The sequence below is a fragment of the Electrona antarctica genome, assembly GCF_951216825.1.
Source record: "Electrona antarctica genome assembly, chromosome: 22".
NCBI lineage: Eukaryota > Metazoa > Chordata > Actinopteri > Myctophiformes > Myctophidae > Electrona > Electrona antarctica.
Genome location: NC_136805.1, coordinates 18,584,019 through 18,597,372, shown reverse-complemented (window position 1 = coordinate 18,597,372; position 13,354 = coordinate 18,584,019). Strand labels below are relative to the sequence as shown.

At 43.7% G+C, this 13,354-nt stretch overlaps 1 protein-coding gene across 3 annotated transcripts in view; it reads left to right on the top strand.

Moving 5' to 3' along the window:
• Positions 1-13,354, top strand: part of arhgap17a (Rho GTPase activating protein 17a) — a 49,964-nt gene that overhangs the window by 31,900 nt on the left and 4,710 nt on the right. For 2 of the 3 annotated variants that reach the window (XM_079492860.1, XM_079492859.1), the window contains 6 exons: positions 251-332; positions 939-1,133; positions 1,967-2,058; positions 4,091-4,241; positions 6,579-6,854; positions 11,911-12,062. In XM_079492860.1, the coding sequence (XP_079348986.1) occupies positions 251-332; positions 939-1,133; positions 1,967-2,058; positions 4,091-4,241; positions 6,579-6,854; positions 11,911-12,062 (948 nt within the window). The remainder of the gene's footprint in view (positions 1-250; positions 333-938; positions 1,134-1,966; positions 2,059-4,090; positions 4,242-6,578; positions 6,855-11,910; positions 12,063-13,354) is intronic. The other variant, XM_079492861.1, reaches the window with a different exon arrangement.

Sequence of the window (13,354 nt, the reverse complement as noted above, 5' to 3'; positions counted from 1 at the left end):
GTCAGTCGTTCTTCGATTTTTCAAAAATAGCAGACCTACAAGCTCGTAGCGCGCCACTCGGTGGCGCGCTATGAGCTTGTAGATCTGCTATTTTTCAATAGCTAAAGCATAACGTAATGCTGACACCAAAAGGGGTTCCCGCCCAAAATGGGTTAAGAATCGATGTATTGTTTGTTTCATACCTTGCATAAAACACAAATCATAGAATCCGGTGTGTCTCATGTCTTAATATTTCTCATGCTGTGTGCAGGGGCGTTGAAGTCGTACCTCAGAGAACTCCCTGAACCTTTACTGACCTACCATCTCTATGATGAGTGGACCCAAGCATCCAGGTGAGAATGGAAGTCAAATATCTCTTTAGCATTCAATAATATAGAAATTGCACAGCCTCCAAGTAAGGTGAAAATGTATGTCTAACTGTTGTACTTTTATGAAAACTGCACATGACATGAAATTGTTTTTTTGCGCTTATGTTTGTATGGATATCTGATAGGGATGTTCTATATCTGCTCTATTCAGCCAGGGAGAGAACCGGAACTGTTACTGTAACTCAGAGAATGAAAGGAAGGGAAGGGTTTTATTGAGTTTACTGAAAATGGATGTTTATTCATCGCCTATCTATAGAGAGTGGATGTGTATGTCTGTTGTAATTTAGTTTAAAATGTGTAAGGTCCCGCTGTACTGTGTGGTGAATGTGAGGTCCTGTTGTCCCTGAACCGTGAGCAGCGGTACTGTACTCTATGTGCCTACGTCACTGTTTGAGTTGTTGATAGCTTCCTGCACCAAGGTCACCGAGCACATTCCTGTTCTTTAAACCGATGGATCTCGGCTTTGGTCCTGGGAGCAAAGCTCTAGATTAAGACTCAAAAAGACGTCTGCTAAATGCCTAAATTGTAAATTGGAGCCCTCTTCTCAACCTTTCCCTCTCCCCCTTCCAGTGTGTCAGACCCAGACAAGAGGCTCCAGGCTCTGTGGGTGGTGTGTGATCTGCTGCCAAAGAGCAACAGGGCCAACTTGAGGTACCTGGTGAAGTTCCTGTCCAAGCTGGCCCTGGAGAGTGACGTCAACAAGATGACCCCCAGCAACATGGCCATCGTCCTGGGACCCAACCTGCTCTGGGCCAAGACCGAGGGGTGAGAGATGGTGGAAGGATTGTGGGAATTACCATTCAGTAACTGTAAGGTTGTCAGTTCAGTCCCCTTTCTGGCCATCGGTTAATCATGTGTAACTTGGCAGAATGAGCTTGAGTGAAACACAGATCAGTGTGTGTCATTCCAACAAATATCTATGTGTGTTTCTGCACCTGGTCATGCTGGTTTTCCATCCTACCCGCTGTGTTGCGTTCACCTACTACTGTCCTAGGTCTAACTTTCATCTGATTAGACTGACAAGGTGCAATCAATTTCCTGTTTGGATAGAAAACGAGCATTATGTGTTATAGGGATTGTAGAGGACTGGAGTTACAGTAAAGGCAATTATACATTTTCAGCATTAAAAAAAGTGTTGAATGTATGTCTTAGGAACCACTGCTCTACACTTCGGAGCCCCACCCTGTCACTCTAGATAAGAGTGCCTGTCCATGACTAAAAAGTTAAAGGGAGGGTCGGAGGAAGGAACAAGAGGAAGTATGATGATGAGACAGACGAACGGGTATAATTCACAGGCTAGCTACTGTGTGTGTGTATACACACCATCACCAAAGAAGAAGTATGCCTTCCCCTGTGGATATCACAGTCTAAACAAAGAGAGTGGACAACATGGCAGGTTTCTTAAGAACATACTCTCTGATATTGTAGTGACGACCAACCGTTATTATGTGGGAAAGGCATCTCATTTTTGTGCGTGCTGGTATTACTATACTCGTGAGGGCCAAATGGCCCCACAAGTATAGTAGAATTAGAGAAATGGACAAAGTCCAAGGTTTCATTTATGTTGTTAACGTGTGTGCGTGTGTGTGTGTACACAGGAGTCTGGCTGAGATGGCTGCAGCTACCTCTGTGCACGTGGTTACCATCATTGAGCCCATCATCCAGCATGCAGACTGGTTCTTCCCTGAGGGTGAGGAAGAGAGGCCTCGTCATGTAGAATAAAATGACGTTTTAATTTCATGCTATGTCATTATTATTTATTTTTAAAGATATGTTTTGGGGGCTTTTCGGCCTTTATTTGGACAGCACAGTGGAGAGAGACAGCAAACGGGGAGAGAGAAACGGGGAATGACATGCAGCAAAGGCTTAGGAATGCATTAGAGCATACTGTATATGTGTTATGCGACTTAACCACTAGGCCATCGTCATTATTTTAAAGAATGTATGCAATTTAATCTTTGACATCAAAGGTGAGAATTTTCCAAAATAGTTCATTATTTTCAGAAATAGCAAAAATAGCGGATCTATAAGCTCACGTTGCAATGCATTGCGAATTTGCGAGTACAACATAAACAACGTTTAAAGTGGTCAAAGAATACAATTAGAATGCAAGACAAACATTAAAAGCAGCCGATTTGGGAGAGTGCTTTTACAGGTGGCTTGAAAAGCCAGCCTGTCAGCAGTTACCCAGAGCAGTAGTCGCGATGTAGTGGCAACCTTTTCATGATTGGCTGGTCTGCCTGTCACTCAAGGTGCAGCTGTGCTTTCACCGTGCTGAGACAAAAACAGTCCTTTTCATGATGATTGGCTGGCCTCTAAGCGAATAAAAAAGCTAGGGCTGGCCTTTAACCCATTTAGACCTGAAGACGGTTCTACAAATGTCTTCTAAATCCTGACAGTTTTCTGAAAAACGTCATGTTTCTATGTCAGTGGTTCTCAAACATTTTCATGTCACGGACCCCCAAAAATGTATGTAATTGGCCGACGACCCCAATCTGAAAATATGTTGTTCCAACGTTCGCTCTGAAAGAATATACTTGTGTCACATTTTCACGATTTTTCAAAAATAGCAGATCTACAAGCTCATGAGCGTGTAGATCTGCTATTTTTCAATACCTAAAGTATAACATAATGCTTAAAACACCAAAAGGGGTTTCCGTCCAGAATGGGCTAAGCCTAACACGCTCAGACACAGTCACTTGTTTTCGTTATATTGCTACGGCAGCCACCTGTAAATGACATTTTTATATTAATTACAGTAATTAATACAGTATGATTATATAGTCATTAAAATGGAGAAAGAATGGAATCTGCTGAGTGTGACTTTGGCAGAACCAAGGCTAGCTGACAGCTATTGTTCCAGAGGATGAAAGAATGGCTGCACGTACCTCATGGTCTATAGTCAATCATATCCTGTCACTTTAGTTTCCACTATGAATAATCCCTAGAAAGTACATGAGAGCATTTTATTTCAATTCATGTAAGAAACAGCAGTGGATTTTAGAAGCGGACAAGCCCGCAATATAACTAACAAGATGTTAATTTAAGCCGTTAAACCTGGTCCCCCAAGGCTCTATCCTTTTTTGACCTCCTAAGCCCAACTTTGTGTGTCTGTGTGTACCACAGAATGTGATGATTTGATTGGCTGAGCACAGAATGTGATGATGTATGTGGATGATGATAAGAGCAAACCTCACTTCACACAAGTGTGATTTCTCCCTATGCACACAAATGTAGATAGATGAGGCGCCCTGAATACTGATCTCAGGGTTCATGTAGTTGAAGGATTTTGGTCCCAAAGAATATCAACGCTAATAATTACAACTCCTAATCAGCCATCAATATCAACTAGCTGGTTTCAGTGCTGCGACGCGTTGTGAGCTTGTAGATCGGCTATTTTCAGCAAGTGTAAAATCAGCCATTCCGACGGCATCAAGGCCTGCCAAAATACATTTTAGTCGGCTAAATCAACTGCAGATTTAGTCGACTAAAATCGTAAAACTAGACTAACACTAAGACATTCCAGGTGACTAAAATATGACAAAAACTAAATGAGGTTTAATTCCACAGACTATGACTAAACAAAAATTGAAATTTTGAAATATCTCGGGATCCAGCCAGATCCCGAGATATTTATAATAAGGTACTCGTTCAATGGTGGTGCCATTTGAGGTGTATAGCTGAGGCTCATTTTCATTTAATGAACCTGCTTTGGCTGTTAGATGTGGAGTTCAACGTGTCTGGCATGTTCGCCATGCCTACCCCTCCCTCCAACCACAACAACCACAACGACTACGACTGCAGCACCATAGAGAGGAAGAGGCCTGGCAGCATGGTGGGACCAGCAGACAACGACACACCTCGCAAAGACAGGTAAACAGCAGTGGTGGAGGAAGAAGTACTCAAATGTTTTACTTCAATACTGCAATGTAGAAATATTCTGTTACAAGTAAGAAGGCAGGGATTCAAAATGTACTTGAGTAAAAGTGCAAAAGTATTGGTATCAAAGTATACTTAAAGGACAACTTTAGTTTTTTTCAACCAAGGTTCATGTTTTAGGTTGTTATTAGAGAAAGTAAAAGATGAGTCTTAATTCTTTTTTTAATTTTTTTAATTTGCTGCTTTCTTTCCACCCCCCACACTCACTACATACACTCGCTACACACTGGAACAAGCACACACTGTTTACCTTTACTACATACACTCGCTACACATTGGAACAAGCACACACTGTTTACCTTTCATCAGAAACTTTTACATGGCGGCAGCGTCACGGTACAAAGTCACAAATGATATCCGAAATGTGGATGGCAGAAGATCCACCAAGGACAGCGATCCTAGAGTCCGACTTATGGAGGTTTGAAAATCCTCCTTTCAACTGCTTTGCACTGTGAATATATTTTCAATCCCATAGTTGGAATGGTGGGGCGTTGCTATAGAGCGTCGCAGTCCCGCCCCCTCGAGAGACCCGGAAAAGAAATCCCCGTTCATTTTCCTCAAAGACTTTTCAGAAAGTATTTATTTAAAGACGTTTACGCCGCAGACAAAGCCAAACAAAGAATTAGAAAGTAGAAAAAAACGGCAGGTTACACTTTTTAACACTTTTTTTGTTGTTTTTCTTCTTTGTAATTATTTGTTTGGTCGAAAATATTGTGTTTGTTGTCATGATTTGGCTTCGTACGACGCTTAAAAGGTCTTTAAATAAATACCTTTTGAAATGTCTATGGGAAAAATGCATTGGGATTCATTTCCTGGGCCTGGCGTCGTCATGAAAGGGACTGCGACGCTCTATAGGATTTTCCGTAGGCCTCAACCATTATATAGAATTATAGACGGAGTATACTTTGGGGTACGTATATATACAGACCTGGGATAAGACGCCACCTAGCGTCGACGTCCGTATATATATATGTACCTGGGGAAAAAAAGAGTTAAAGTACAAAAGTAAAAGTACTCCTTATGCTGAAGGTCCCATTTCACAAGTTTTCAAATGTATTAAAAATCTTTTGAAAATATCAGATCGGCTATTTTCAAATGGCCGAAATATATATAGGGTCAAAGTGGTTAATGTATGTTTTGTAATAATAATCAAAATCTACAAAGTAACTAAAGTTTTCAAATAAATGTAGTGGATCCAAGATGTAGTGGAGTAGAAGTAGAAGTACAGAAAATTATAAATACTCAAGTAAAGTACAATTAGTACAGTACATTAGTACAGTACTTACGTACGGTAAATCTACTTAGTTACTTTACACCACAGGTAAACAGCCAGGAGAACCACACAGGGGTGTCCCTGGGGCCCGACTGGGGTCCTGAATGATGTATGTTGTTGTTGGCATGTGATCCAGAATTCCAAACATCTCTCCTGTCTACTTTTGCCACTCACCACAGTGGTCAGCTAAACACTTGGGCAGCTGGTTTTTAATGGTGGGTGTTTCCTATCTTGCTCTATTTAGGCCTGACGCTATATATATATATCAATATTTATAACAAGTGAACCAACCAAGCCGGCTAATCTGCCTCGTACTGGAATTATACAAGCCATTATTAGATGTGTCATAGCGGTGCCAGATTTGTATATTGAACAGTAAAACACATCTGTCTCTGCACTTAAACGTCAAAACTCCTGACAGCTGCAAAGGGGGCAAAATGATTCAGCATTAACTCAGCCAGCTTCCATGTAGTTAAACTTTGTCCTCTGCATTGAACCACCCATCCTAGCTATTAGGAGCAGAGGGGAAGGGCCATTTATATGGCACACAGGGATTTCTAAGTATGGAATAATGGTCGGTGACAATGATTACTTTAAATTGCATTTGTTTTGTCTTGTCTAATCTAACCAAATCAGTAACAATGATATGTGCTTAATTGTGTGGTTAATTGTTAATTGGGTGCTGAAACTGGTAGTTTTCCTTAACTGTGGCTTGTTGCTCCTTTTTAATTCTCCCTGTAATATTAAATATATAATCCCTGTAATATTGCTTCATAATCTACCCTGACTACACTGTGCGTGCGTGCGTGCGTGCGTGCGTGCGTGCGTGCGTGCGTGCGTGCGTGCGTGCGTGCGTGCGTGCGTGTGTGTGTGTGTGTGTGTGCGTGTGCGCGTGCGTCTCTTTCTCTTAACCTGGTGGATTGGAGCTTTCTAATTTTCTAATCAGAGCTGCGGTGTCTTTCTCTCCTTTACTGCTTTTCCCTCTCGTCTCCCTGTAGCATTTCTAACAAGTATTCGGACCACACCCTCCGTAGAGGCAGCAACACTTTAGGTAGAAAGCAGCATGCGTCACCCGCCTTCCAGCCTCCATTACCCCCCGTGGAGGCTGCAGGGCACGGGGCTGGGCAGGTGGCGCATACCGTGACAGAGCCCCAGGTCCCAGCCCCCCCAGGGGGCTTGGGCTCATCTGAACCCTGCCTACCTAGCTTGGCCCAGAGCATGGCTGCTCTAGCAGCAGCCCAACAGCTTCTAGCCCAGCACACTGAGGAGCTCAGGTAAGGGGCTGCTTGTTTTCCACTGGGGTGGGAAGGGAGAACACAGCATGCTATACAGACATGCAATTACAAAGCACAATGAGAGGAAATGTATTCAATTGCACGTACAGGAAATACATGATGAAAGACTTCTGGAAGTCCTACCAGATTTAGATTTGTTTCACGTTAATGGATAAGATCAGTTCAAAATGCTGATCTTGCAGACACACATTTTGTGCACTTTGTGCCTCTGGCAAGGCCACCAGTCTTAAAACAGCTCCATCACTTATAGCAGACACAGGCTCGTCTGACTGCCCTCTCTGCCCACTGAAACGGTCAGCAACAATGGCTGCTGTCACGTCTTTAACATTCCCTGCCAGGGCGCTGTCCTCCAAATGCCTCCTCCCTCCCTAAAACACTGGCATCAGCTGGAAACTGGGACTCAACTGCTCCGGGATGGGAGCCTGGACGTTGGTGCTTCTTATGTAACCATTGAAGGGTGTCTTTGAGTCAGTCAGTGAAAGGGGGCCATTCAGAGCACAAGGCATTTCAGACAGATAACGCCATTCAGTTCCAGCATTCTTATTGATCCTACAGGCTGAGCTGAAAAGGTATACTCAGGAAAGAGGCACACTCTCACAAATGTGGTTAGATACAGTAAGGCTTCTTTAAAAAATCACACCCGTGTGAACTGAGTGGTGTAAGGTTTTATATAGCATGATCAGCTGTGGTCTGACGTAATGTCTGACGTAATGAAATAAGGTAAGGTATTATGTAGCCTGATCAGCTCTGATCTGACGTAATGAAATCACACCCGGATGTGATTTCACAACTGGCTGTTTTTGCGCAGAGAAAATGACCACGGTTGCTACGGTCATCCAGTTCACCCGGGTGTGATTTAATTACGTCAGAAATTATTTTGAACATAGCAACCATGCTCATTTTTTTCTGCACACAAAAGCCAGTTGTAGGAGTGGTTTACACCACTCAAAAAGGGTGAAAAGAATTAACCACTTAAACTCTATAGTTGATGGCAGTGACCAAGCCTATACTAGGCCCCCTCTTTTCCCCATTAAACCAAATATCTTTGCTGAAAACTTGCAAGCTCACAATGCACAGCATCGCATTGAGTTGGGAGCTTTTAGATTGGCTGTTGTCACCGAACGTTCGCTCCACTCTACCGAACGCTAGAGTTCTTGTGGTTAAAGCACTGTAACGAAGACTCTGACTAGGACGTTGGGCTATATGATATATGACATGTTTAGTATGACAATCCCTATATTTGGGCCCGAGCCGACCTAGTGCTGATATCGATAGATATGGTAGAACCATATATGGATAGAACCATATATGGATAGATCTAACTGGCTTAGTCATCGTGACAAGCCTGGTCGGAGAATATATAGAGGGTCGGCTTCAGGGAGAAGGCAGAAGTCAAAGCATCCTGGTTTAAGTTCTAACCGGACACCACTGCGGGGGTCCTAACCTAAGTAATCAGCAATACAGCCTTGAGCTATCATATAAAATAGCTCAAGGCTGTATTGCTGATTACTTAGCTTAGGACCCCCGCAGTGGTGTCCGGTTAGAACTTAAACCAGGATGCTTTGACTTCTGCCTTCTCCCTGAAGCCGACCCTCTATATATTCTCCGACCAGGCTTGTCACGATGACTAAGCCAGTTAGATCTATCCATATATGGTTCTATCCATATATGGTTCTACCATATCTATCGATATCAGCACTAGGTCGGCTCGGGCCCAAATATAGGGATTGTCATACTAAACATGTCATATATCATATAGCCCAACGTCCTAGTCAGAGTCTTCGTTACAAGGCTGTATTGCTGATTACTTAGCTTAGGACCCCCGCAGTGGTGTCCGGTTAGAACTTAAACCAGGATGCTTTGACTTCTGCCTTCTCCCTGAAGCCGACCCTCTATATATTCTCCGACCAGGCTTGTCACGATGACTAAGCCAGTTAGATCTATCCATATATGGTTCTATCCATATATGGTTCTACCATATCTATCGATATCAGCACTAGGTCGGCTCGGGCCCAAATATAGGGATTGTCATACTAAACATGTCATATATCATATAGCCCAACGTCCTAGTCAGAGTCTTCGTTACAGCCACCCCAGATTTCACGTTGAAATCTATACCGCATCCAGAAGACTCAGACATTGTCCTTTCTTTCAGCTAGGTTCTAACAGGCCAGGCCTGGTAGTTATCCAGCAAGGGAAGCTCTCGAAGATGTTAATCTCTCTCCATTAGTCTGCTGACGATCTGTGTATGCTCACAATCCAAGCTGTTTGGCGATCAATGCTCCCTCAATATTATTGACTTGGTTTGGCTGTACGGCAGGAGATACCTCGGAAGATACAGCCACCCCGTGCAAAACTTGAAGATCTCTCATGATTCTGATACGCAACTCTTCAGGTTGACCCCTCAATCCGACTTGGCAACTGTGTGTAACAAAATGGTTCGCCCCGAACCATCATCCAGAACTACATATACTTCCATTACTTTGCCATAATTGCAAATTAGAACTTTGCACACCTTTAACATGACATTTCTCCCTTTAGGCGGTGGATAGCCCACATGCAAGGACTCTCCTGCTATAGTCAAGATTGTAAAAGCTGGCTGCGGTAATTCCTCTTGTAAATCCTGTCCCGTCTCAATCTTAGGTGTCCTAGGGTTCCGCAAATGTTCATCTGCTCTCCGGTTCAACCGGGTCCGGCTCCTATTAATACTGTGAAAAGCCAGAGGGTGCCTTCCACCACAGTTCACTCCTAGTCTGTAGTTTACAGTTTCTTGCCTGATGACGATGTCCATTGCTGATAACACAGCTTCATCTGTCATATCAAATCTCGTTTCGCCATTAAACTCAGTCGTTTGAACCTGCCGCATACCCCAAGATGGTGTGTGCCGCTATTACAGTACTGACCGTCAGTTCTTGCCGTCTTGCTGGTTACTTGGTGTATGATCGGCAGAATTGGGTGCTACTACCGTACCATGCATGATGACTGTTCGTCTCCGGTTATGCTCATGGTCATTTCTGCGAGAGTGACCGTCCAGCCTCCTTGCTGGACTACTTCGGTCCCTATGAACCTGGACTTCTGGTCTGTCAGCTTGCACTTTCATCTCGATATCCTATCGGTGAACGAAGCCTCTGCCGTCCTCCGACTGCTCCAACATCTATGGGAGGGTTGATATAGCTCCGATGCCCTTGCATCATCATGCTGTCCAGACAATGCTCTCATGATATCCACCATGCCTTCTGGCCCTAATGACATATAAAGCTCTAGGTGAAATGTCCAGACAATGCTCTCATGATATCCACCATGCCTTCTGGCCCTAATGACATATAAAGCTCTAGGTGAAAGCCTTCGTTCTGGGTGGCAGAACGAAGGCTTTCACCTAGAGCTTTATATGTCATTAGGGCCAGAAGGCATGGTGGATATCATGAGAGCATTGTCTGGACATTTCACCTAGAGCTTTATATGTCATTAGGGCCAGAAGGCATGGTGGATATCATGAGAGCATTGTCTGGACAGCATGATGATGCAAGGGCATCGGAGCTATATCAACCCTCCCATAGATGTTGGAGCAGTCGGAGGACGGCAGAGGCTTCGTTCACCGATAGGATATCGAGATGAAAGTGCAAGCTGACAGACCAGAAGTCCAGGTTCATAGGGACCGAAGTAGTCCAGCAAGGAGGCTGGACGGTCACTCTCGCAGAAATGACCATGAGCATAACCGGAGACGAACAGTCATCATGCATGGTACGGTAGTAGCACCCAATTCTGCCGATCATACACCAAGTAACCAGCAAGACGGCAAGAACTGACGGTCAGTACTGTAATAGCGGCACACACCATCTTGGGGTATGCGGCAGGTTCAAACGACTGAGTTTAATGGCGAAACGAGATTTGATATGACAGATGAAGCTGTGTTATCAGCAATGGACATCGTCATCAGGCAAGAAACTGTAAACTACAGACTAGGAGTGAACTGTGGTGGAAGGCACCCTCTGGCTTTTCACAGTATTAATAGGAGCCGGACCCGGTTGAACCGGAGAGCAGATGAACATTTGCGGAACCCTAGGACACCTAAGATTGAGACGGGACAGGATTTACAAGAGGAATTACCGCAGCCAGCTTTTACAATCTTGACTATAGCAGGAGAGTCCTTGCATGTGGGCTATCCACCGCCTAAAGGGAGAAATGTCATGTTAAAGGTGTGCAAAGTTCTAATTTGCAATTATGGCAAAGTAATGGAAGTATATGTAGTTCTGGATGATGGTTCGGGGCAAACCATTTTGTTACACACAGTTGCCAAGTCGGATTGAGGGGTCAACCTGAAGAGTTGCGTATCAGAATCATGAGAGATCTTCAAGTTTTGCACGGGGTGGCTGTATCTTCCGAGGTATCTCCTGCCGTACAGCCAAACCAAGTCAATAATATTGAGGGAGCATTGATCGCCAAACAGCTTGGATTGTGAGCATACACAGATCGTCAGCAGACTAATGGAGAGAGATTAACATCTTCGAGAGCTTCCCTTGCTGGATAACTACCAGGCCTGGCCTGTTAGAACCTAGCTGAAAGAAAGGACAATGTCTGAGTCTTCTGGATGCGGTATAGATTTCAACGTGAAATCTGGGGTGGCTGTAACGAAGACTCTGACTAGGACGTTGGGCTATATGATATATGACATGTTTAGTATGACAATCCCTATATTTGGGCCCGAGCCGACCTAGTGCTGATATCGATAGATATGGTAGAACCATATATGGATAGAACCATATATGGATAGATCTAACTGGCTTAGTCATCGTGACAAGCCTGGTCGGAGAATATATAGAGGGTCGGCTTCAGGGAGAAGGCAGAAGTCAAAGCATCCTGGTTTAAGTTCTAACCGGACACCACTGCGGGGGTCCTAAGCTAAGTAATCAGCAATACAGCCTTGAGCTATTTTATAGCACTCATTGGTTCCACATTGTGATCTGATGTCTCTATGTCCAATGATTATCATCCAGCATTTTGAAGAGCTCAAAACAGGTGATTCCTCTCTCTCCAGCTACCCGAAGCTACGCGACTCCACCTTCACGCCCACCCCTCTGCTGCAGAGGAATGGCTCAGCAGGGGGGCTAAGTGGAGGGGCCGGGCAGCTGAGTGTGGGGAGCCCCGGGGCCGGACCCATGGGGCCCAGTCCTCACATGATGCGCAGAGGTGAGCAATTCAAATCTGCACACGATATACCAGATACATACTCACACACACCCCTTCGCCCCCTTATTTTTTCTCAACCCCTTCTGCCTCTCGTCTTTGCTCACGTCATAATTATCCCTTCCATTTGTGTTTGATCCTCACTGTTTTCTATGCACTGTTGGTTTAACCTTCCGTTTACTATTGCGTGCTTGTAATATCGTATTCATATCTTATTATAAGCTTATTTTGCGGTTGCACTTGTACATCGCTCTGGACAAGGATGTCTGCTAAATGTCTAAAATGTAAACAAAGCCCTCTTTGTACTGTGTAAAGAAGTAGCCAATGCAGAAGTCCCTGCCTTAGTGCTGCAGACAAGTCATTATTCAGTGTTCAGCGCAGTAGACCCAAATTAGTATGAGTTCGCACAAAAACTCAAATGTCTCTCAATCAACTAGCTAACAGACCATTGCCCTTGTAACGTCCAACCTTCAAACAATGTCTTTTGGCTGTTGGATAAGTTGAGTAAGCAGCATGGAGTGATGGTTGGGAATCAAAGGCCACATCTGTGCTCCACTTTGTTTACTAGTTAGTGAGAACAGGGAAGCAAATCTATGACTGTACAGGCTCCAGGAGCTACACTATGTGACTTTGTTATTTGTCTCAATGAACTGCAGTGTATCAACAGGATTTAATTGAATTTACCTCCTCCTGAAATGCTAAACAAAGACCTGTTAGTTGTTGGACCATACTGCTTTGTCCATGTTCCTGCATGGAACACGTGAAACCATTTTAGTCTTTATAAACGTTGTTATTAATTGTATTAAAGGCGTTATAACTTGACACAGGAACACAAAGGACACTTGCTGCTGCTGATTCTATTTAAATTTGATGCACTTAGGTTGTTATGTTCAAGAAGAAATTTGGTTTTAAGGTACGTTGTTTAGTCCGATTTTTAACAATTCAAAGGAAGCATATCAGCGTTCTTTAGGTAGTGTATAAACACTTCCACAAACCCTACACCACTATTTCAGTAAAGAATCATTTCGAGGATATTGGATAATTCTTCATTTTGTCTTGTTGGTACAGAAATCATATACATTCTCATTTTGCAGTTACTTGCACTATGGTACTTAGGGAACATGTTACAGAATAGACATATAGACAAGGTAAAGAAACTAACCTTCCTTAGTCCTTTATTTTGTAATTGATCTCATAATTTCATACTGCATAGAGCCTATTGTACAGTCCTTGTGTACTGCATTTCCTGCATGTCCTGAATTAGTTGCGACCAAATTACGTTCCGTTTCCTGTTG